The sequence below is a fragment of the Oryctolagus cuniculus genome, chromosome 2 (assembly GCF_964237555.1).
Source record: "Oryctolagus cuniculus chromosome 2, mOryCun1.1, whole genome shotgun sequence".
NCBI lineage: Eukaryota > Metazoa > Chordata > Mammalia > Lagomorpha > Leporidae > Oryctolagus > Oryctolagus cuniculus.
The window spans coordinates 78,522,020-78,546,683 of NC_091433.1; the positions used below are offsets into that span (position 1 = coordinate 78,522,020).

General features: G+C 47.0%; 1 protein-coding gene across 6 annotated transcripts in view; it reads right to left on the reverse strand.

Annotated features, from left to right (window-relative positions):
• MFHAS1 (multifunctional ROCO family signaling regulator 1) overlaps positions 1–24,664 on the reverse strand; it is a 99,536-nt gene that overhangs the window by 59,594 nt on the left and 15,278 nt on the right. The window contains exon 2 of one of the 6 annotated variants that reach the window (XM_051832514.2): positions 9,535–21,967. The exons of the other annotated variants lie outside the window; for them this stretch is intronic. Coding sequence (XP_051688474.1) covers positions 21,960–21,967 — 8 coding nt within the window. The 3' untranslated portion in view covers positions 9,535–21,959. Of the gene's footprint in view, positions 1–9,534; positions 21,968–24,664 lie in introns of those variants that run through there. 6 annotated transcript variants of the gene reach the window in all.

Consider the following 24,664-nt stretch of genomic DNA (forward strand, 5'->3'; position numbering starts at 1 on the left):
CCACAGCACGAGAAGTAAAGCCCAAGCTGGGCTGAGGGTTCTGAGCCTTGAGTCACTGCCTTGATGATAACCTCACAAGAAGCGCTGCAGGAAAGAGCTCTGGGGCTTGCACGCAGGGGTGTGCACTAAGGGTCACCTGGATAAGAAAACAGAGGCCTACCACCAGCACTCCAACTTCACAGTGAGTCCAAAACCCAAACAATTGAGAAGGTTGTAAAGAATCGTGCCTTCAGCCGTGACTTGCATCTAGAGCCAGTCACAGTCCAGGAAATCTGAAGGCAACCAGGACACTCTGCCCCCAGACAATGAGAAAAAGACACTGAGTTCCTTGCCAAATGACCCTGTAAGCAATTCTCATGCTTCAAGATCTAGGAGGGTCTGAAAGTTCACCTGTCTGCAAGTCAGAAGGCAGTCCTCGCCATCCTGCTAAGGTGAGCAATTCTCCACATCTGCCTCACGTCCCCAGCTCTGAAAGGGAACCCACATTTGGAAAACTATCTCTTGCTCTTTATGCACCAGCAGCCAAGGGAGCTGGGCAAGGCACAAGAGTCAACAGTGCAGGTGAGGTCAGGCAAGGACAGTGCTGGGGACCTGTGGCAGCCTCACACTGGTCCCTTGCCAGGCACTGGGCAGGTGTAGTGGGCACAGCACGGCACAGCAGAGGCCCTAGCCTGCAGGACACCCTGAGCCTTCTCCTGAGGAGCCAGCTCGCTTCAAGATCACAAGGAACAGGAGGAGGAGGGAGGGAGGGAAGGAGAGGGAACAGGAGAGGTGGGGCACCACCTACTTCCTCAGAGCACACCCAAGAGGTCACGACGCCTGCCAGGTGCACTGGTGGAAAACCCAGACTATGATTTAGAGCAAAGATGATAATTCAAAGACCTTAAATTGAGCAAGTGGCTTACAAAACAGTAAGGATTCCCATTTCAACATGAAAAAAACTAACACTTAGAAACAATAAATTTGGTCTTTATTCCTGGCATATTCCTCTTGGCATCTTCAGTACTATGAATTATCAGGGCACTTAACAGAACCCCAGTGAGGTCCGATAAATCCCTGAGTTTCATGGATGGTGTCCCAAAGTTGACACCACATGGGCCCAGGACACCTGCTGCCACATGCCTGTGCTCACACACGGCCCTCAGCACCCACACAGGCCTGCAGGTGGTGAGGAGGAGGAAATCTACTGGAGTTCTCAACTTCCAAGGTTCAACAGTAACATGTACTCAAAACTGAACACATCAAAAAAGTAAAGAGAAGCTATTTTGTTGTCATATATCAAAAAAATTAGCCTAAAATGGTGTTTCAGAAGCAGTGCAAGAGAAACATCTCGGAAAGCGCCGAGGAGTTCTAAAAAGAATCTTAAAAAACCGCCGGCGCCACGGCTCACTAGGCTAATCCTCCGCCTAGTGGCGCCGGCACACCGGGTTCTAGTCCCGGTTGGGGCGCCAGATTCTGTCCCGGTTGCCCCTCTTCCAGGCCAGCCCTCTGCTGTGGCCAGGGAGTGCAGTGGAGGATGGCCCAGGTGCTTGGGCCCTGCACCCCATGGGAGACCAGGAAAAGCACCTGGCTCCTGGCTCCTGCCATCGGATCAGCTCGGTGCGCCAGCCGCAGCGCGCTGGCCGTGACGGCCATTGGAGGGTGAACCAACGGCAAAGGAAGACCTTTCTCTCTGTCTCTCTCTCTCACTGTCCACTCTGCCTGTCAAAAAAAATAAATAAAATAAAAAATAAAAAAAATTAAAAAAAAGAATCTTAAAAAACCAAAAACAAATTTGTCCTATAAAACATGAGGCAGGGGCTGGGGGCGGGAAATGTGTCAATCAAGGCAATAAAGTTTCAACAGAAACTTCATGAGATCAATCAACTCCAGATGTGGCCCCACTGTTTAACTATTAAAAACAGTCAATCCAACCTCCACTGGTTAACCAAACCAGAAGTTGCTTCAAATTTACTATCCCTTTTCTATCTCTGATTTCATAATAAGCTATCTTCCAAATCAAATACACCAATTTTCTTTGGGCTTGAAACAAATCTGTGAATTTTCTGGGCTTACATACCTTCTTTTTCCTCTCATTTATCCCACAAATGGTACAGTCCCCTAACCGCATTTAATAACATTTGTTAGCATATAATTAAAAACATGGATGAGTACATGTATATATTTATAAATAAAGTTAAGTAGTATATATCAAATAATATATATAAAATTTTAAAAAGTAAGACAACTGCCAAGTGAAATAAATTTAAATAGTATTTTTAATCAGAAAGTTCAATGCCAGTCTTTTGATTTATAAACTGAAGAGATACAGAACTTTCAACTATTGGTTAACCTAACAAAAGATAACTTGGATAAGTTAATTTTTAAGTGCCTAAAGCAAGTTTTCCTCTACAGTTGGGCAAGTTCGCACCTGCTGATACCCATGCATCGCCACCAGTAATCCACCAGTACCAATTTCTGATAAACCATTGCCTAAAGAGATGACAAAAAGCAAGGTGACTCAAGAGAGTGGCACCAAACAAAATACACTAATACACTAAGGGGTATCCACTCAGGAGGTCATCTCCCCGCCTCCAAGACCAAAGCTCCTGACCTATCCCAGAGCAACAGTCATCTATCAAATTATCTGACCACAAACTGGGCAGTGGGGGGAAGGGGCAGGAAGGCATTAAGGGAACAGAAAAACTATGTGCCAAGCACTGTGTGAGGTACCTTACACACATTATCTGATTTAATCCTGATATGGCTTTATGACATAAATTTTGCTTTTCTTAAAAATATTTGACAGCAGGGACCGGCGCTGTGGCGTAGCAGGTAAAGCCATTCCCTACACTGCCGGCATCCCATATGGGCATCTGTTCGATTCCCGGCTGCTCCACTTCCAATCCAGCTCTCTGCTATGGCCTGGGAAGGCAGTAGAAGATGGCCCTCTGGCGCCGCGGCTCACTAGGCTAATCCTCTGCCTGCGGCGCCGGCACACCAGGTTCTAGTCCCGGTCAGGGTGCCGGATTCTGTACCGGTTACTCCTCTTCCAGTCCAGCTTTCTGCTGTGGCCCGGGAGGGCAGTGGAGGATGGCCCAAGTGCTTGGGCCCTGCACCCGCATGGGAGACCAGGAGAAGCTGGCTGCTGCGGCCATTGGGGGGTGAACCAATAGTAAAGGAAGGCCTTTCTCCCTGTCTCTCTCTCTGTCTACTCTGCCTGTCCAAAAAAAAAAAAAAAAAAAAAAAAAAAGATGGCCCAAGTCCTTGGGCCCCTGCACCCTTGTGAGAGACCCAGAAGAAGCTCCTGGTTCCTGGTTCCTGGCTCCTGGCTTCGGGTCAGCCTAGCTCCAGCCATTGCAGTCATCTGGGGAGTAAATCAGCAGATAGAAGATCTCCCTCTCTCTCTGACTCTGCCTCTCTCTAGCTCTGCCTTTCAAATAAATAAATAAATAAATAAATCTTTAAAAATATATATTTGACAGCAGCAAGAGAAAGAGAAAACAACAGCTCCTACCCACTAGGTGTCCTCCCCTAATGCCCTCATTGGCTGGGGCTGGGCCAAGGCAGAGGCTGGGAACTGGGAACTGAATCCAGCTCGCCCACATGGGTGGCAGGTGTGCAATTACATGGGCCACCACCACAGCCCCCCAGGTCTGCATTAGCAGGAAGCTGAGTCCGGAGCCAGAAGCAGACATGGAAGCCAGGTACTCTGATATGGGATGCAGGTGTCTTAACTGGTCTCTTAACCACTAGGTCACACAGCTGCCCTGTCTATGCTGTTCTACAGCTAGAGAAACATTCTCAGATGTCTCCATGTCATCTAAATCTAAAAATATCAAATTCTGGTTTTCCCACTTCCTTTTATTACCCTTTGAAAATTTTACAATGTGAAAGAAAACTTAAAATTTATCATTGTATTAAATATTTTAAAATTCTATTGAATAGTCCATCCAGTTTTGACAGCTAAAAGGATTCAATATTGAATGAATGAATTATTTTATTAGGACCTAGAACCACAGCCTATGTCCATCCCACTTACAGTAATTATGCCATGTTAGGATTACAACAATAATAAAAATGTTTGTCTTTCAGGCGATGGATACCTTCATTATCTTGATTGTGGTGATGGTCTCACAGATAATTACCTATGCCCAAACTTATTAGAATGAACATCTGAAACATGTGCTGTTTGCTGTATGTCATTTACACCTGCATACAGCTGTGTAAAAAAAAAAAAAAAAAAAAAAAAAAAAAACTTCCAAATCAGACCTAAATAAAGACAAGGAAAGTGAAAATACTGATGAGACAAAAAAGCTATCCAGGAACACAAGCTGGATTTCTTTAGCACTTCTCAAAGCACATTTCATTCCAGTTCCAAGGGAATTTTTTTTATTTGATAAAGATTTTCCTAAATTGGTGATAATATGAAATATGTTAAGAGTGGTTTGGACCCCAAGACATTCCTAAAAATAAGTCTTTATGATGGGCAAGACAGTGATCATAGAGGGGTAGCAGGATGGGGGTTTTCTGAAGTAATAGAATATTCCATGCCCTCATTACAGGGAAATAAATCTATAAATGAGTTGAAGCTTGTGGAATTGTACACCAAAGAATCAACTTTATTATATAACTTCTAAAATGTTTTTAAACAGTACTGCTTACATTTTTCAAAATGTTAAGGTTGCAGCTGATATTAATTCTAATTTTCAGAGAGGGAAAACAGCAGCTCAAAGAGCTCAAAGAATTTGGCCAGGAGCACACACAACAGGAGGAGGATCTCAGATTTGAAGCCACATTTGTCTGGCAGCGTAGCTTATACTTGGTTCCATTGTCCCAAAGAGCCACAAAACAACTAGGGAAGACATGAAGTTGGGTATGCGCTCCCTCCCTGAGCTGTGGGCCCTCGACCAAGAGCGAAGGCGCTCTCAGAGGGACACACACACACAGGCCTGAGAGGGCACGGCTGAGCATGGAACAACACATGGAAGCCCATCCCACTTCCACAACACTGCTTCCTGGGTACACGCTCCTCCGTGGCAGACGTCCAACCACAACAGACCACGCACTACGTGTCAACAGTCTCGGCTCTGCTCGGCTCGCTAGGCACTGAGTGCAGTCCACATAAACATAATAACCACCACCGGTCTCCTCAGATGCCTGTCCTTAAGCACTGGAAACAGGGAAGGAGGAAACACGCCATAGTTAGGAAACTGAACGCCTGCATCCCCTCCGCACCCATCTTCCCCAGGACAGCTTCCAGCAGGGATCTAAGAAAACATGGACCAAGGCCATCAGCCCAGAGACACGGCTGTGCTGCGGGCTCTTGACAGCAGTCCAGGCTTCCACGGGCTCTTCATTTGACACAGCACACTGGGGCTTTGGGGGTGAAGTGAAAGCCACTTTCCCAGAGTCTTTGCCACTCCAAATGAAAGGCCAAGAAGACAGCCAGGCTGTCTCACTGAGGACTAACGGCTCAGGGATTCCCTCAGTAACAAAGGACTACTCAGCACCAGGTCACCCACTAAATAAAGGCACACCTCTCCTGAAGAGGCTACGAGAGGTGAGGCACTGGGCTGACCACTCTTATTTTCAGGCAAACTCTCTTAGTTACCATTTACCATTCTTTTCTAGCTCATATGCATACATGGTTATGCATGGATATCAGGGTGCTTCCAAAAAAGCTTGCAGGAAAATTGCAGGATGAGTTTATGTTGGTGCAGAAAAATTTTTTTCATAGTATATGGGAAAATGCATCCCACAAAAAACTATGCATCTATTTAAAAGAAATTTCCTGCACCAAATAAACTACTACTTAAACTCCATGTCTGAAGCATCCTCATATGTATACAAAGCCACAGCCATACTTATTTCTTGAGTATGAAAACTGAAAGAACTTTTTATAACTACTACAATGGACACAGCGACAACTGAGAGTTGCGTTCAGGAACCTTCATCACCTCGTGAGGAAAAGCCTACAGTGCCTTTCAATCCCACCCCCTAGATTGTCTCGTGGGGTGGGGCAACATGGAACTCTTCTTATGGAGCCACTGGAATCCCAAGAACACCACCTGAGAAGTGGTAGAGATATAAACATCCACTGAGCTGAATAAAGCAAAAATGGGACAAAATGCATAACTCAGAACAAAAAAAGACTTTTTCATCTTACAGGATCCTTGAAATTTAATGATTGCCAGTCTCAAGATTGGAACACTGTCAAGTCATTCCAGTGAATGAAAAACCAAGCAAAATTTCTACTATCAGTTACACCATATGAAAGTGCTGCTTTTCTCAGTCAAAAGTGATTGGATATCAACAATTTCATATAATTCAACCTAATAGTAATATAATCAATCACACAAACTAAGGTGGAAAGTCTGGATATACACCCAGGAACAGTGTCCCACTACCAAAATACACAAAGGGTACAATTACAAGGCATACACCAAGTTAACATGAAAGAAGTTTTTGAAGTAGATCATTTTAATCAGAACTGAGTTTAAAATTACCTTTAATGGTGTATAATTCACACACTTCAGAACTCACTGATTTTCAGTGTAGAGTTTCATGAAGCTTGATGAATGGATGCAGTCCTGTAACTCCGACCACAATCGTGGTGGGGGAGCACTTCCATCACCCCTCCAAAACTCTTCCTGTATGCCTCCCCACTCCACCGGCCCCCGATCTGCTTTCTGTCACTACAGAGGTTCTGCCTTGTGCAGAACTTCATAGGGGTTCTTTCAGTACATGGTCTACTATGTCTCACTTCTTTCATGTACCAGATTGCTTCTGAGATTCATCCATGTTGCTTCTCAGTCATTCATGTCTTTCTACTGGAAGGTAGTTACCACAAATCATCTATCCATTCACTAGACAAGTTGTCTCCAATATCTGGCTGTTAAGAAAAAAGCTTGTTAGGAAAGATGTTTGTCCTAGCAATTAAGATGTCCAAGTCCTGAATCGGGAGTAGCAGGACTGAAGTCTCGGCTCCAGCTCCTGACCCAGCTCCCTGCGAAGGCAGAACCTTGGGAGGCGGTGGTGACGGCTCAGTTAACAGGGTCCCTACCTCCCACGCAAGCTCCCAGCTCGCACCTTTGACCCAGCCCCAGGTGTTGTGGGCATTTGGCAGTGAACCAATGAATGGGAACTCTCTCCCTGTCTCTCAAGTAAGTAAGAATTTTCCAATCCCAAAGCACCTCACCAAAACTTGTTATGGTCACTCCTTTTAATCTCAGCCATTTGGGAGGGTGGGAGGTAGTGTCTCCTAGTGGCTCAACTGACATTTCTCTAATGACTAATGATGCTGATATCTTTTTGTAAAGCCATCTGCCACTCATATTTTGGGATGTGTCCATTCAAATCTTTTGTCTATCTTTAATGGGGTTACCTTAATATTGAGTTGTAAAATTTTTCAAAATCAGATATAATATATTCTGCAAGTATTTTCTGAACTACAGATTGCCTCTTCATTTTCTTAACAGATATTTTGAAGAGCAAACATTTTAAATTTTGATTATGTAAACATTTTTCTTAGATAGTTTCTAGGGTAAAAAAATTACCTTTGCTGTCAGTGGGGGGGGGGGCAGGAGTGAGCAAGCAATACACAGAGGGTTTTAGGGCAGGAGACTCTTCTGTATTACGATCATGGTGAGTGCATGCCACTCTATTTACCATCCGTGGAAGGTACAAGAGTAAAGCTAATGTAAACCATGGACTTTGCGTGACAATGCTGGGTCAGTGTAGGCTCATTACTGTAACACACGCACCACTCTGGCTTGGGATGTTGGCAATAGGGGAGGCCGAGCGTGTGGAGGCTGGGGCAGATGGCAAATCTCTGTACTTGTACTAAGTTTTGCTGTGAATCCAAAACTTCTCTAAAAAATCAACTCCAGCAAATTGTCATCATCATCTTTGCTATCCAAAGGTTACAAAGAGTTTCTCCTATGCTTTCTTAGTAAGACTTTATAGCTTCAGCTACTACATTTGAATCCATGTCAAGTTAACTCATGTGCATGGTATGTGGTATGAGTCAAGGTTCCTTTTTAGGAATACAGGCATCTAATGGTTTCAGCACCACTAGCTGAAAATATGATCATTTCCTCATTGAATTCCATCTGTGGCCTTGCCAAAAATCAAGTGACAATATACGTGGATCTATTCTGTTCTATTGGTCTACTTGTCTATACTTACCACATGGTCTTGATTGACATGGCTTCAAAGTAACTGTTCAAATCAGGTAGTGTAAGGGGCCAGCACCTGTGGTCTAGTGGGTAAAGCTGCCGCCTACAGCGCCAGCATCCCACAGAGGCACTGGTTTGAGTTCTAGCTGCTCCACTTCTGATCCAGCTCTCTGGTATGGCCTGGGAAAGCAGTAGAAGATGGCCCAAGTACTTGCGCCCCTGCACCCACGTGAGAGACCTGGAAGAAGCTCCTGGCTCCTGGCTTTGAATCAGCTCAGTTCGGGCCGTTGTGGCCAATTGGAGTGTGAACCAGCGGATGGAAGACCTCTCTCTCCCTCTCTTTCCCTCTCTCTCTCCATCGCTCTCTGTGTACTCTGACTTTCAAATAAATAAATCCCTCCAACTCAGAGTAGCTGTCTTTTTTTTGACAGGCAGAGTGGACAGTGAGAGAGAGAGACAGAGAGAAAGGTCTTCCTTTTGCCGTTGGTTCACCCTCCAATAGCCGCTGCGGCCGGCGCACCGCGCTGATCCGAAGCCAGGAGCCAGGTACTTCTCCTGGTCTCCCATGGGGTGCAGGGCCCAAGCACTTGGGCCATCCTCCACTGCACTCCCTGGCCACAGCAGAGAGCTGGCCTGGAAGAGGGGCAACCGGGACAGAATCCGGCGCCCCGACCGGGACTAGAACCCCGTGTGCCAGTGCCGCAAGGCGGAGGATTAGCCTAGTGAGCCACGGCGCCGGCCCAGAGTAGCTGTCTTTAAATAACTTAATATCCAGGGCTGAGTCCTGACAGGACAGCTTGCCCTCCATGGCTCTGTCATGAAGCTAGACATTGCTGCTCCCTCTATCTTTCTTTTTCTTTCTTTCCAAATTAACAGTGGCTCTTCCACACACACCAGTGCAACTCCAAAGGCCTTCATTTATTTCCTGCTCAGATGGGGCGGAAGGAATTCCTACCCAGTCTGCCTCTCCAAGAACGGGGTCTCAGCCTGTTAGGACCACAAAAAAGCTCTGGTTCCATGAGCCACGACTCCCTGGACACTTGGTCTGCGGTCTTTGAGATTTTCTAGATCTTACCATCAAAGCTTTCCAAGCTCATTTCAGATCATCTGATTCCCCGTATCTTTGGCCTGCCTCAGAAAACCATTATTTCCCTCAGCATGCCAGTCCTCAACCCAAACTGTGGCCTGTTTCACTCAGGGTCTCAGCTTTACCCAGAACCACAGGAAAATAAACAAATAAACAAAGCCATTTCCCATCCCTACCTCCTTCCAAAACTGCTACAGACCAAAAGGGCTGTCCACTGCCCAACTTGCAGGTCATCATTCACAGAAAGCAACAATAAGGTCTTGCCCTCTCCTCTTCCTCCTCCTCTTCCTCTCCACGCCTCGCCTCACAACTTTAGTAGACACAAGGCATTCACACCAAAAATTATAACGCACGTATTTTCAATGTTTCCTGGACCAAACTCACATGCTGAAATCTGCCACTGACCTTGATATGTTCCATACAAGTCAAGAAAACCACAAATGACTGCCTTGGTGAGATTACTTTTTAAATGCCTTCCTCCTAAAATACTCAAAATATATATTTACATTATCTTCTAGGCTATAAGAAACATACAATTAACTAATCCCTTCCGACAATTTGTACCAGCTACCTACAAGATAGTTTTGAATTTGTTTAGTATGGAAAGAGAGTTTTTCCACTTACATCCCAAGACAGAAGTCTTTGGATGTGAGGGTCACTTGGTAGTCACCTTACCTTAAACTCAGCTATGGGCTGGGGGGACGGGGGATCTCTTCTGTTCTATTGGTCTACTTGTCGTCTATACTTACACTGATACCACATGGTCTTGATTGACATGGCTTCAAAGTAACTGTTCAAATTAGTACTGAGTACAACTGTTCAAACAGCCGGAACTGAGCCGATTCAAAGCCAGGAGCCAGGAGCCTCTTCTGGATCTCCCACATGGGTACAGGGGCCCAAGGACTTGGGCCATTCTCTACTGCTTTGCCAGGCCATAGCAGAGAGCTGGATCAGAAGTGGAGCAGCCAGGACTCAAACCAGCGCCTCTGTGGGATGCTGGCACTGCAGGCAGCAGCTTTACCCATTATACCACAGGTGCTGGCCCCTTACACTATGGGTTGGGAGGAAGAACTGAGCCGGAATGAAACGGTATCATAAACTTCTATAAGAGGGTGCTGAAACTTTCTCGAAAGATTACTCGAAATTTCTTTTGGCTTTATGTATGAATCACATATCAGCTACTTAAAAGGACATCTGGTTTCCAACAGATCGATTAGGAGTTCACCTAGGATTAAAAAGAAATTCCCCCTCAAAATGAGAGGCCAGCTCAACGGTCAAGATGCTGTGTGGGATGTCCACGTTCCGTATCAAGCTGGCTGGGCTTGAGTCCCAACTCCAACTCCACTCCATCCCAGTTTCCTGGGAGTGCACACCCTGGGAGGCAGCAGGGATGGTCAAGTTCTTGGGTCCCTGCCACGACATGAGGAGATCCAGACTGAACTGCACTGCAGATGAGTTCTGAGATCCTGGCTCTTGTGGGAATTAGAGGGAATGAACCAGTGGATGGAAGATCTCTCTGTGTGTGTGTCTCTCTCTATCTCTCTTTGTGGGTGTGTCTCTGCGTTTCAAACAAATTGCTTAAAAAAAAAAGCCAAGAAACTCTTTCTCCACAAAGATCTAAAGCACTTAAGAAATAAAACTCACGAGACAAAAATCAGAAACTCCTGGATATGACTAAAATGGGTAAGGGAGGCCAAAGGTGCAGGAGCTGCAGGATGAAAACACAGGAGTCACCCTGACCCAGCAGGAATCCGAGTGGACGGTCACTGCTCGGGAGAGATATGAGCGGGACACTCACAACGAGACGTGGCTGACAACACACCAGGTGCTGTACTCACTGAAACGTCTCTTGGTTCCAGAGAATGGCTGACAAGCACTTTACATCACTCACCTGTCAAACCCTCCCCCTGTCTAGGAGAGCTGCCTGCAGCACCTCTGCAATCTCTTTAATTACTGTCAACATTGAGCCACTATTATCAAACCATCTGGCCACTGCTCCAACTATGATTTGCCCCAAGATCTGACACGAAGCATCTTAGGAGAATTTAATCCGCAGCTCATGTGAAACCACTGGAGTTCTGGTGTCTTCTCAAGGAGACAGAAGAAGGCAGGCAGGAGCAGCTCCCACTGGAGATCAGCTGGCCTCTGCAGCCCTCCTTGTTGTCTTTCCTGGGTCAGCTCTCCCAACAATGTGGCCATGGAAAAGCACCAAGCTTGAAGCCAGGACATCTCAAAAGGAGGTGATGGGGAAGAAGTTCAAGTGCTTTGCCGGGCACTTTCTATAAAGCTTCCCTCCTGGCTGACGTGGCCATGCTATTCTTTCTCTCTAAGCAGGAAGAATATAGAAGAGCTGCACCAGCGAGCTGCGGAGGGCTCCTCTTTACCACTGGTCTGTGCTCACCAGAGTCCCAGTCTCTGTCTGCCCCAAGCTTGCTCCTAACAGACGCTTGGTGTTTCAGAGGATAAAACCCAGGCTTTGAAATGGGGACTCAACAGAGATCGGTGGCTTCCTAGTAAGGATCATTCAGCCCTGCAAGGAAGAATCAGTGACACCGCAGGGCCCACGGGCCCCTCCTGCCTCCCCACCTCTGACACATCCTCATCAGCAGTGACTCCTTCACACCCTTCTGGAGACAGAGCTGTGGGAGTGGGCTGGAAACCTTTCTCAGGACCACCTGGATCCTCCCAACTGGTAAGCAATGACCCTGGAGGAATCCTAAAATAAAATCGACAGGAGTTCATGGACCAAGAAAATACAATGTACTTACACAGTTAGCCGTCTTTAGAGAACAAGACCTGTGTCTGACCCAAGACAGTCCAAAGGCGCTAATCCCACCATTTGCAAATAACTGACTATAAATTTAGACGGTCACCCGTTGGGGGGGGGGGGGGGGCGCGTGAATCTTTGTAGCACACAGTGGAGGCATACGTAATGGCGTCAGATTATCTCCTGTATGACTCAGCTGAGTTAGAATCGCAGAGAAAAGGGAAACCCCGGAGGTCTTTGGATGGGAGGAAACAGGATAATAAAGCAGACGGATGAGCTCTTCCAGTCTGTGCCAGCAGAGAAGGCAATTAAACAAGGGCTTCGGTTTTATGAAAATCACAGTGGTTATTAGCGTACTGAATTCTCAACCACAGAAACTTTGTCGAAAAATACAATCTCACACCCTTGAAAGCACGCTTGTAGCTGTTCTAAGATAACAAAAGATAACCACTGGAAGCATCCTAAGAGTGCGTCAAAATAGAAGAAGGGGGTAGGTGGGGTGGCACAGTGGGTTAAACCACTGTGTTTAACATCACTGTGTTGGGACATCAGGATCCCAGAATAGAGCGCTGGTTCACCTGGCTACCTGCCTTTCAAATAAACAAATAAATCTTTAATAAACCTCTGTACCTCCTTCTAGGTTTCACACAAACCTTTAAAAAATATTATTTTTCTCCTTTTATTGTTAATCCAGACCCAGGATTTCAAAAATAATGTGATATACTATTACATAAGAATGGACTAATGATAATTCAAAATTCTTAATTATTTTACATTTACAGTAACAGCCTAAAATCCAGGGATTTGATGATTTCTGCAGAAGAAAAAAGGCCATTCATTTAACTGTGTCCTTTTTTCACAACACAGTAAGGGATGAAACTGCAGTTGGTCACAACATGGAGGGATTCTCTTTCTTTTCGCAATGCTTTTGAAAGGCACAGACGTAGAGACAGACATTTGCTGAAGTGCCCAGAGCAGACAGGACTGGACCAGGCTGAAGCCAGGAGCTTGGAACTCAATCTGGGTCTCCTACATGGGTGACCATCACCAGCTGCCTCCCAGAGTCGCATCAGCTGGAATCGGAGCAGAGCTGGGACTTGATGTCCCAAGTGGCGTCTTTTTTTTTTATCATTATTATTATTATTTGACAGGTAGAGATATAGACAGAGAGAGAGACAGAGAGAAAGGTCTTCCTTCCGTTGGTTCACCCCCCAAATGGCCGCCACGGCCGGCGCTGCACCGATCCAAAGCCAGGAGCCAGGTGCTTCTCCTGGTCTCCCATGCAGGTGCAGGGTCCAAGGACTTGGGCCATCCTCCACTGCACTCCCGGGCCACAGCAGAGAGCTGGACTGGAAGAGGAGCAATCAGGACAGAATCCGGCGCCCCAACCAGGACTAGAACCCGGAGTACTGGCACCGCAGGCAGATGATCAGCCTAGTGAGCCGCGGCGCCGGCCCCAAGTGGCGTCTTAATTACTACAGCAAATGCTGGCCCCTGGATTTGCTCTGTACAATGCCTTAGAGTTGGGCACAAGCACTCTGGAGTGAGTTTCTTGGGTGCAGACTGTAAGGGAGCTGAAGCTCCTACGTGTTCACACATGGCCAGAAGGCATCGGTGAATTCCTGCTGAGTGAATGCAAGCCTAAAACAGACACCCTGACAAGTATCTACCTATGGATAAACTTGAGATGCTATCCCATTTCTCTGTAGTGCATAAGCATGATATTGCAACTTGAAGTTAATGATAGAAACTGAGTCAGATGATTATCCTTTTAGGGTTCTTATTTGTAATCTAGTATAAGCTTAAAAATCGTACTTTGAGATTACCAGGAGAGTCTCAGCAGTTTAAAATGACTGTAAACTCTTCCACTTTGACTACGACCTTGTCTAAATATGATCAGAGTCGGCAAACTCAGGAGGCTTCCATAGCCTTGGCAACTCATGACAAGAGCCTAGGGTGAGGCCGGCGCCGTGGCTCAATAGGCTAATCCTCCACCTTGCGGCGCCGGCACACCGGGTTCTAGTCCCGGTTGGGGAGCCGGATTCTGTCCCGGTTGCCCCTCTTCCAGGCCAGCTCTCTGCTATGGCCAGGGAGTGCAGTGGAGGATGGCCCAGGTGCTTGGGCCCTGCACCCCATGGGAGACCAGGAAAAAGCACCTGGATCCTGGCTCCTGCCATTGGATCAGCGCGGTGCGCCGGCTGCAGCGGCGGCCATTGGAGGGTGAACCAACGGCAAAAGGAAGACCTTTCTCTCTCTGTCTCTCTCTCTCACTGTCCACTCTGCCTGTAAAAAAAAAAAAAAAAAAAAAAAAAGAGCCTAGGGTGATTACTGATGCCATAAACAAGAGTGTCAATTTGTTAAGTCAACAACAGGAGTCACTGTGCACTTAGTCCTCATGTAGGATCTCTGTCCTTAGTGCGCTGTACACTGAGATTTAATGCCATAACTAGTACTCAAACAGTATTTTTCACTTTATGTTTCTATGTGGGTGCAAACTGTTGAGATCTTTACTTAATATATGCTAAACTGATCTTCTGTATATAAAGAGAATTGAAAATGAATCTTGATGTGAATGGAAGGGGAGAGGGAGGGGGAGAGGAGAGGGTTGCGGGTGGGAGGGAAGTTATGGGGGGGGGGGGAGCCATTGTAATCCATAAGCTGTACTCTGGAAATTTATATTCATCAAATAAAAGTTAAAAAAAGTGACTGTAAACTGACTACCTAGTGACACTCTACTACAGGGAAGCACTGCTTGGTGGACAGACGTGCACCTTCAGAGGTGGCCAGAAGGACTTAGGATTTCCACAACCTGGGGTCACTTCCAACTCCTTGGGTATACGTCTTGGAGTCTCCCGACCAATGTCTTAGCAGAGAGGAGGCAGATCATCACCCCCACAATGAAATACATATATAGGGCCCTTGGTAAATTTTTAAAAAATATATTTATTTATTTTCAGAGCCAGCGTTGTGGCCCAGGGAGCTGAGCTACCACTTGTGATGCCAGCATCCCATATGGGGACCAATCCAAGTCCTGGATGCTCCACTTCCAGTCCAGCTCCCTGCTAATGTGCTTGGAAAACCAGCAGATGATGGCCCACGTGCTTGGGCCCCTGCCACCACATGGGAGACCCAGATGGAGTTTCAGGCTCCTGGCTTTGGCCTGATCAAGCCCTGCTGTTGCAGCCATTGGAGAGTAAAACCAGTAGATGGAAGATATTGATCTTTTGATCTCCCCTCCTCCTTCTCTCTCAAACATTGCCTTTCAATTCAATAAATAAATATTTTAAGAATGTTTATGGGGGCTGGAATTGTGGCATAGCAGGTAAGGCCACTAAAGTGATAGCAGCAACCCATATGGGAGCTGGTTCAAGTCTCTGCTGCTCTACTTCCAATACAGTTCCCTGCTAATGTGCCTGGAAAAGCAGGGGAAGATGGCCCCTGTACCCATGTAGGAGACCCAGAAGAAGCTACTGGCTCCTGCCTTCGGTCTGGCCCAGCCTTGGCCATTGTGGCCATTGGAGAGTAAACCAATGGAAGATGGAAGATCTCTCTCTCTCTCTGTCCCTCCTTCTCTCTCTAATTCTTTCAAATAAATAAAAGTATTTTAAAAAAAATAATTGTTTTTCATCTACTCAAAAGGCACAGAGAGACAGACAGACAGACAGATACAACTTCCATTCATGGGTTCATTTGCCAAATACCTGCAATAGCCAGGCTGGACCAGGCCAAAGCCAGGAGGCGGAATTCCTTCCGGGCGCCACTGGATCCGTCACCTGCTGCCTCCCAGGATGCGCTGGCAGAGAGCTGGATTGGAAGCAGAGCAGCCAGGACTCAAACCGGCACTCTGATATGGAAGAGGGCATCCCAAGCAGAAGCAGAGCTGCTGCACCACGAGGCCTGCCCCATACTCTTTCTAGTTCATTACTGGTGAGCCAGGCGTGACACCTGTGTCTGCGAGGCTCCTCCTTCATACTTTCATAGTGTTCACGACAGAAAGAAATTATGAAAGAGCGAGGTGGGTGATGTTACAATTGGCTTCCACTTACAGACATCAAGTACTTCATGTGTGAAATTTGAACAGTACCTTTGATCTCTCGCTCAGCTGCTGAAAGAATCAATGCTAGGGGGTGGGAGAAAGAGAGAGAGAAAAGCCTCAAACTAATTCTCTGCTGTGCTTCCTACTTTTTCAGCCTTCCCTAATTGTATCTGGAGTCCAGAGAAAATTCATGGGAGACTCAATCATGGGCAAGTTTCCAATCACGTACTCCAATTTGTTTTATTTATTATTAGGTAAGAAAGTAGTTAAGAGCTCATTTCTTCTACATAAAGTATCAAGATCTTCACGGGGGTCCGCTGCCTTGCACAATTGTAAGAGGTGGAAGAGGGGGAAGAGGCCAGGGAGAGCTGCTTCGCAGACGCAACGGACCAAGAGGAGGTGAGTCCAGGCTGTGCGCTGTCATCAGCCCGACCCGCAGCTGCGCACGCCACCAGGGACTTCTCCCCCCAAATTTGATAATGAAGAAACAAAGCACAGACAAAAGCAACACACGGAATAGGACGGCAAAACCCAATCATCTCGTACCAAACAGAGCCCTTGAATTGAATGCATCTGCTTTGACCTCTGCTTTGACAAGCACCACCACCGAAAATAAGCTAGAACAAAAGAGGATTCGTTATGCACAGCCATAAAGAACTCCAGGGCATGTTGCATACATAATTCATGATGCAAAGCAAGCTGCCATCAGCATCATTTATCCTTTCAATATTTTCAAGTGGCAAAAGGTTACGAGGTATTTATGAAGTCTCTCTACCTGACTCTTCCGAATTTAAGAAATGAGGGACTCCATTCTTTTGCAAATGGCAGCAGTACAAACGTTGAGACTATAAACCTTCTAGAATTCACTTGGTATACAGCATGAGAGGGCGAGCCAACATCCCGAATAAGCCAATGAGGCCAGCCGGCAGCACGCACCAGTTATGTTGCACTCCGTCGTATCCAACCACTCCTGCTTTTATTTTAAAACACCCCGGTCTGGGGTGAACCATACGCTCAAATGAAGGGTCGTGTTTTGGATCTGACCCACAGGGTAACTGAGGCTTGGAGAGATTCCTTCCCTGGGAGATCTCAGAGCTAGGAGGACAGGAGCCCGGGACCCCACCTCCATGACACCCCTGGTTTCCTCTGTCCCCAGGGACCTGCCTGGGCGTGGCACCATTTATTATGGAACGAATGGCCTCCCCGTGGTCCCTCGGACCCCAGTCTTACTCCATGCACATCCGTCCTCCATGCTGCTGCCCTGAGTGTTCTTACAAATTACAAACCTGACTCCTCCCTGGTTCACTCTGCAGTGTTCTCCCTCTCCCCCTCAGGAACAAAGAAAAATTCCTCAGCCTTTACTTTAGCTTTATATTGAGCTACCAAGAGCTCTCTTCTGGTGAAAAAAATTTTAGCTAATCAGGTAGCTATGCCAAGAAAACAAAAAACAAACAAACAAAAACACCTCTTTTTAACCTGGAACATGCACTGAGAAGTGAATAGCTGGGCCCCAAGCACTTGGTACAATCCTCACACCCTCTGCGCCTTACAACTCGGGGGCACTGGCGTTTTGCACAAAGCCCTCAAGGCATCACCTCCTCTGGACCCCTTCATCTGATCGGGGGGGCAACAGGCAAGCAGATTAGGAAGGGATCCCAGAGCTGGAATATTTTCTCACAATTTCTGCATAGCCTGCACTGGAACTCCACCTCCTTACCTGTCAATCCGGTATGCCCACTTTCCCATGGTGCACCTGTGTCTCAACTGGGGCTAGACAGGAAGAATGCCACGATGGCCACATGGAAGTTAAGTGCCACACGGAGACACCCGTAACCCCCAGAAAGCCCCACGCGCACTAAACCCCACCCATCTGAAAATTCAAGTAGGGTACCACCCCTGACCTCATGAGAGGATGGGTCACATGGGAGCAGCCCCTTGTCTCCCACGGTTATGGGTCCTTCTCTGGTCTCCTCCCACTCTCTCTCCCCATAGGCAACCCTCTGGCACCGCATGACAGCACCTCTCTGTACGGGTTGTCCACAGTCACACCTGCTTGTCTGCTCACTCTCTTATAAAGAAATTCTGCTCTCACGTGTGCACTGTACTTATGCCTCTGCTTTAAATCCTTATTGCAGGAGCGGGGGGAGGGCAAGAACTTGAAATAAAAATTAAGATACTTACACCCATTAACACACCCATCCATTCAACCCCACCCTCCCGCTTCAAGACACATGTCCTCGGCAGACTCCTGGTCCCGAGACCTAGCCCTCTCTGTACTTGCAACACAGCACCACGGCTGTAGGTTCACAGCTCACTCAGCCTCTCTGGACTGCAACGGCTTGGGATCAGGCCTCGTTTCCCTCTGACGCCGTGACCTGCCCAGCACCCAGCCTCTGCAGACCCCAGGGAAAGTGTTTAGCCCACTTCTGCGGAGTGAAAACAACCACATGCATTTCCCACACATTGTCCCATTGTTTCACTTAAACAATGGCCCTGTGTGACAGGTGGAAAGCTGCTATCTTCCTGAGAAGCAGTAGAGGTTGATGGTAGAGATGGCAGGTGCCACAGGGCAGCCTGGGTTCTCTGTGCACCTGCAAAGCTCCTGAGCCCTCCTGTGCCAGGGACAATGGCATTCAGAGCTAACATTTTTATGCATGCCTGTGTGTGTTTATTTATTTATTTGAGAGACAGAGACAGCTTCCATCTGTGGGTTCACTCCTCAATGCCTGTTTTGGGCTGGGCCAAAGCCAGGAGCTGGAAACTCCCAGTTTCTTGAGCCATCGTCCCTGCTCCCCAGCTCTGCGTTAGCAGGAAGCAGGAGTCAGAAGCCTGGGGTGGGACTAGAACCCAGGACTCCAATATGGAAGCAGACATCTTTTTTGGTGTCTTTTGCTGCTAGGACAGACACCTGCTCCGGGGCTAACATTTCCAGAGCCCTGATGCCATGGGGGAGCCTGCTCTGGGCACATGATGGCCCTTAATTCATTTAAGGACACTGTGACTGTGGGAGCCAACACTCAGGAGCTGTTAGAATTCTTTGTCCTCGTGGACAAAGGAAGAAACTCAGGCTCAGAGAGGCTAAGTGGCTTCCCAGAAGTCCCAGCCTCCTCACTCCCCAAGCCACTGCCTCCCACCTCCTCCAGAGATAAAGGATGTGAGGCCTGTTTCTCTGATGCTAGGTGGCTCACAGTGGAATATTCACCCCTGGCTGCAGCTACAGGGACACGTGTCTGCGGCACCCTCCAGCCCGCACGGGTGAAGGCGGATCCCATCACAGAAATGAGCTGAGTCAGCAGAGCGGAGGCAAAGCCGGAGGATGAAGCTGGGGGGGATCAGCTTCGCGTCGCAGCAGGCACTCGGACTCCAGGTGCTCCAGGACGATCTGTGCAGCACGTGCTCCTGACAACGGGAACAAAGCCACCGGCTTCCTCAAAAGCAAGTATCTGTCTGCAGCTGCAGAATCGGATTCTTCTCCAACAGACAACAATGCACGCCATTCCGTGGCCGGATTCCTCCTCCTGGGTTACAGTGGGTTGTGATCCCAGTGGAGATGCCCCCATGAATAAACGTACCTCGCATCACAGATGGCCCAATAAATCACAAGACTTAGGGACCTTAAAAAGGGATGGCAGAGGATTCCAAGGTGTGGCCTCCATCCTGCGGAACACCTGGGGCCGGACGTGCGGCCGTTTATGTATTCCTGGAAGCAGGTGAATCTGAACAGCCCTGCCAATGACCAACACACAATCACCCCTGCTACTTGGGTGAGCTTTCCAGACCGCACCCCGTGACGCAAAGCGGGGGTGCCTGAGTTTTCCTGGAGAGGCAACCTGGCTGCTGCTAAGCTCTGCCTGACTGAAGGCACATTCCTCAGAGGATTTTCCCCTTGCCTTACAGAGAGGCAGTCACCAGGGGAAAGCAGGCAGTGCACCCACGAGTGTTTTCCTGGGCAGGAGGAAAAGCTGGACGAGCGCAGTCGCGGAGTCTTAGTAGGACAGAGAAATTCCAAACAGCACCTGCTCGGTCCTACAGATGCAGCATCCTGGGGGTCTGAGGGAGGCACAACCACGGCTGTGCCACTCACAAGCCATCTGGGGATGAGCAGTGTCGGCAGCCAGGCACAGGTGCACCCTGGAAGGGCTCTGGAGCCCATTACTTGTGACTGTACCCTGGGCACAGAATGGCCTGGCTCTCAGAAGCCCTGTGAGCCACTTGGATCATCACGACATTGTTTTGGAAAAATGCACTTTTCTATTTTCAGTTCTTCCCATGCAATCAATTCATGAGCAACCATCTTCCTGAACCAAAGGCACCTGAGCCACACTGTGGACAGCAGTCCAAAGAGCCCTAACAAGTTTATGTTTAATAACATGTTCAGGGGCCGGCACTGTGCCATATTGAGTAAAGCTGCCGCCTGCAGTGCCGGCATCCCATATGGACACCAGTTCAAGTCCCAGCTGCTGCACTTCCAATCCAGCTCTCGGCTATGGTCTGGGAAAGCAGAAGAAGATGGTCCAAGTCCTTGGGCCCCTGCACCTGCATGGGAGACCCTGAGGAAGCTCCTGGCTCCTGGTTTCGGATCGGCACAGCTCCAGCCATTGCAGCCACTTGGGGAGTGAACCAGCGGATGGAAAACCTCTCTCTCTCTCTCGCTCTCGCTCTTGCTCTAGCTCTGCCTCTCTGTAACTCTGCCTTTCAAATAAAATAAATAAATCTTAAAAAAAAAATAACATGTTCAGTGCAAATGTGACCTGCACTTGTCTGTGTTGATTTGAGTATTTAGTATGAAATAAAGAATTTTAAAGACCAAACACTGGGGTGAGTAAGTGTTGTGGCACTGCAGGTTACGCTACCACTTGCAATGCCAGCGTCGCCTATCGGAGCTCAGGTTCAAGTCCCAGCTGCTCCTCCTTCTCACCCAGCTCCCTGCTAATGTGCCTGGGAAAGCAGTGAATGATGGCAGAAGTACTTGGGCCCCTGCACCCCCATGGGAGTTCAGGGCTCCTGGCTTCAGTCTGACCCAGTCCTGGCTGTTGCAGTCATTTGGGAAGTGAACCAGTGGAGGGACAATCTCTTTCTCTCTGTCTCTCTCCATCTCTCTGTTATTGCGCCTTTCAAATGAATAAAATAAAACTGTGAAGAAAATAAAGACCAAACACTTCGGGGAGCCCTGTAAAAATCTCTTCTGCCAAGAACCCGACTGCTGACTGCATTAGCTTCTATCCAAATGTTTTGAACACAGGGCAATTATAGCAGATTTCATTGTTTACAGTTTTTCCAGGTCAAACACATTTTAGTATGCTGGGTTAGACCCATTCTTTATTCATTAAGCACAGAGAAAACCAAACAGTGTGGGTAATGGCTTAAATTTTAAACCCTCACTCTGGGGACAAAACATCCAAGGGACAAAGCTCCTGAGCAAACCGACCAAGCTTAGGTCCAAGAAACGCAAAAGAGTGAGGCCGGGGGCTTCGTTACAGGACAGAAATGGAAACTGTCATGCCGGTTCCGGCAGACGCCCGTCTGGAGGGCAGCTGAGGTTGGGAGACACAGTTTATCATCCATTATTCTCCATGCATTTCTTCCACAACACGGCACTATCTTCACTGCCGGTCTCATTTTGATCTGAGGTGCGTTTACCTGTCTGTGAGTAAGATTTTGATTCTTGTTATGATTAAACATTGCCTTGCAGGATGATGGATGAATTAAGCTGCGAAATGTGCAATTATGAGGAGGCAATGGTATTTCAACATGTATTCCGAAAGCCAATTTTGAAAATTACCCTTGTTTTAAAACACAAAGTTAAGTCTTCACAATTCCCAAGCCCCTTGTTATGTCCCACCATTCTGATGCAGACATTTGTCTTCTGCTAATTGCATCTCAAGAGTATTCTGGGCACAAAGAGTAATTTTATACCCCTGAAAGAAAAAAAAAAAGTGTACTTCTTAAACCTCTGGAGGTGGAAAACTTAGCTTAAAATCTATAGAACCACTTGGAAAAGACTAAAGATCTGTGTGTGAATGTGCAGCTATAAAACACATCCAGGGGCCGGCGCTCTGGCGCAGGGGGTTAACATCCTGGCTTGAAGCACTGGCATCCCATATGAGTGCTGGTTCTAGTCCCGGCTGCTCCATTTACAATCCAGCTCCCTGCTATGGCCTGGAAAAGTGGTAGAAGATGGCCCAGGTCCTTGGGCCCCTGCACCCGTATGGGAGACCAGGAAGAAGCTCCTGGCTCCTGGCTTCAGATCGGCGCAGCTCCAGTCATTGTGGCCAATTAGGGAGTGGACCAGCGGATGGAAGACCTCCCTCTCTCTCCCTCTCTCTCTCTGTGGCGCTCTCTGGCTCTCTTCTCTCTGTGTAACTCTGACTTTCAAATAAATAAATAAATCTAAAACACACACACACACACGCACACACACACACACACATCCAGTGGTAGAAAATTAGGGCATATGCACACAGCAGGTGAACACTGCCCATAAGGAAGTTATCTTCATAAGGCCATTATCTTCAAAATATGTTTTTAATGATTAAATGCAAGGTGCAGGACAGGTGAAACTACTTGCAAATACACCTTGTGCTTTCTCTGGGAGAAATCAGAAAGAACATCTCACAGAAGAGAAAACGAGTTGGAAGCCATTTTTACTACTGAATTTGCTATCCACACACAGATACCACCTTCTTACTGTCAGTTAAAGTTATGTGGGTAGAGAACTGCTGTGTGATTCTTTCTATTATCTCTCTGCATTCAGAAAAATGACAATGTTACTTTTTTTAAAGCTCTGAAAGAAATCATAAAAATATCAGTATATTGTACTGAATGAATATTTATAACTAATTTATTTATTTTAGAGACAGAAGAGGAGAGAAAGGAGGAAAGCAAGTGTGCTCCCATTCACTGGTTCAACTCCCCCAAATTTCCAGTATCCAGGAATGCAACCAAGTCTCCCAGATGGGTAGCAGAAAACCATTGACTTGAGCCATTACTGCCTCTCCCAGGATCTGTATCAGCAGGAAGCCGGAGTCAGCAGCCAGAGCCAAGAACTGAAGCCAGGTACTCCAATGTAGGACTCCGGTGTCAGAACACCAGGCAAAAAGCCAAAAAGCTGGCCCCCAGGTGAAATTTAAAAATTCCAAAACAACCATTTTTTTTATGCACTCAAAAGACAAACAAGCTAGGAAAAAGATACTTCAAATGTGGCACACAAAAGGTTATTATCTTTAATATATGAACAGTTAATAGAAATGTTACACAACATGATTAAAGAAAAAAATGAAACACCACCAAGATGATGCCAACAGACCTTATCAGAGAGTTCACAAAAGCAACGCGATTTGATCACGTTCACAAGGACACACTCACTACCTGGAATTCTGAATCATCAGTGGAACGTTTCTGTTCAGCGTTAGTGTGTTTTCATGATGACACGCAACACTCATGAGGGACACTGAACGACATCTTGCATTGCACGCAGGCAGGAGCATGAAGAACGCCGAGCTCATGGAAAACAATATGCACGCGTGCTGAGCCTCACTGATATTCTCTGCCTTTGGGCTCTGATAAAGAAATACAGTCATGAGGCTGGTGCTGTGACGCAACAGGTAAAGCCGCTGCCTGCAGCCCCAGCATCCTGTATGGGCGCCGGTTTGAGTCCCAGCTGCTCCACTTCTGATCCAACTCTCTGTTGTGGCCTGGGAAAGCAGAAGAAGATGGCCCAAGTCCTTGGGCCCCTGTACCCACGTGGGAGACCCAGAAGAAGCTCCTGGCTCCTGGCTTCAGATCGGTGCAGCTCTGGCCACTGCAGCCAACCAGGGAGTGAACCATCAGATGGAAGACCCCTCTCTCTCTTTCTCTCTCTCTCTGCCTCTCCTCTCTCTGTGTAACTCTGACTTTAAAATAAATAAATAAATCTTAAAAAAAAAAAAAAAAAAAAGTTGGCCCAAGTCCTTGGGCCCCTGCACCCACGTGGGAGGCCAGGAAGAATCTCCTGGCTCCTGGCTTCAGATCAGCTCAGCTCCAGCCGTTGAAGCCGTTTGGGGAGTGAACCAGTGGATGGAAGACCTCTCTGCCTCTTCTCTGTGTAACTCTGACTTCCAAATAAATAAATAAATCTTTAAAAAAAAAATACAGTCATAACCAAATCACAACATAACCTGGAAATACCATAAGTACCCAAAAAGCTAAATAAACAGATAAGTCATTTTGATGTATCATTATGTAAACATTTAAAATTATTGTGTGGGTACTAAAATCACATGGGACTCTATTTACAATCAGCTTAGGATAAGAAAATCAATATTGAAGTTATTTCTACAATATGATAACTGTATTTAGGAAAACCTAAGCTTAAGAGGGAAAAAAGCTAAAAGGAAACAGAGCAAAATGCACAGAATGACTACATTAGACTTATTCTGTGAGCATTTTTTTCCTATTTTCCTCCACCCACCAAAGTTGCATAATTTTAACACAGGAAAATAGGAATTTCAGAAAGAGCATATTTATGAATAGTTACACTGTACTCCTCCTCTTCCATGAAAAAAGAAGGGTTTTATTCACAAGTTAATCAGATTTCCATATATATGTTTAGACTCATATCTTCTGCAGCAAGGGTA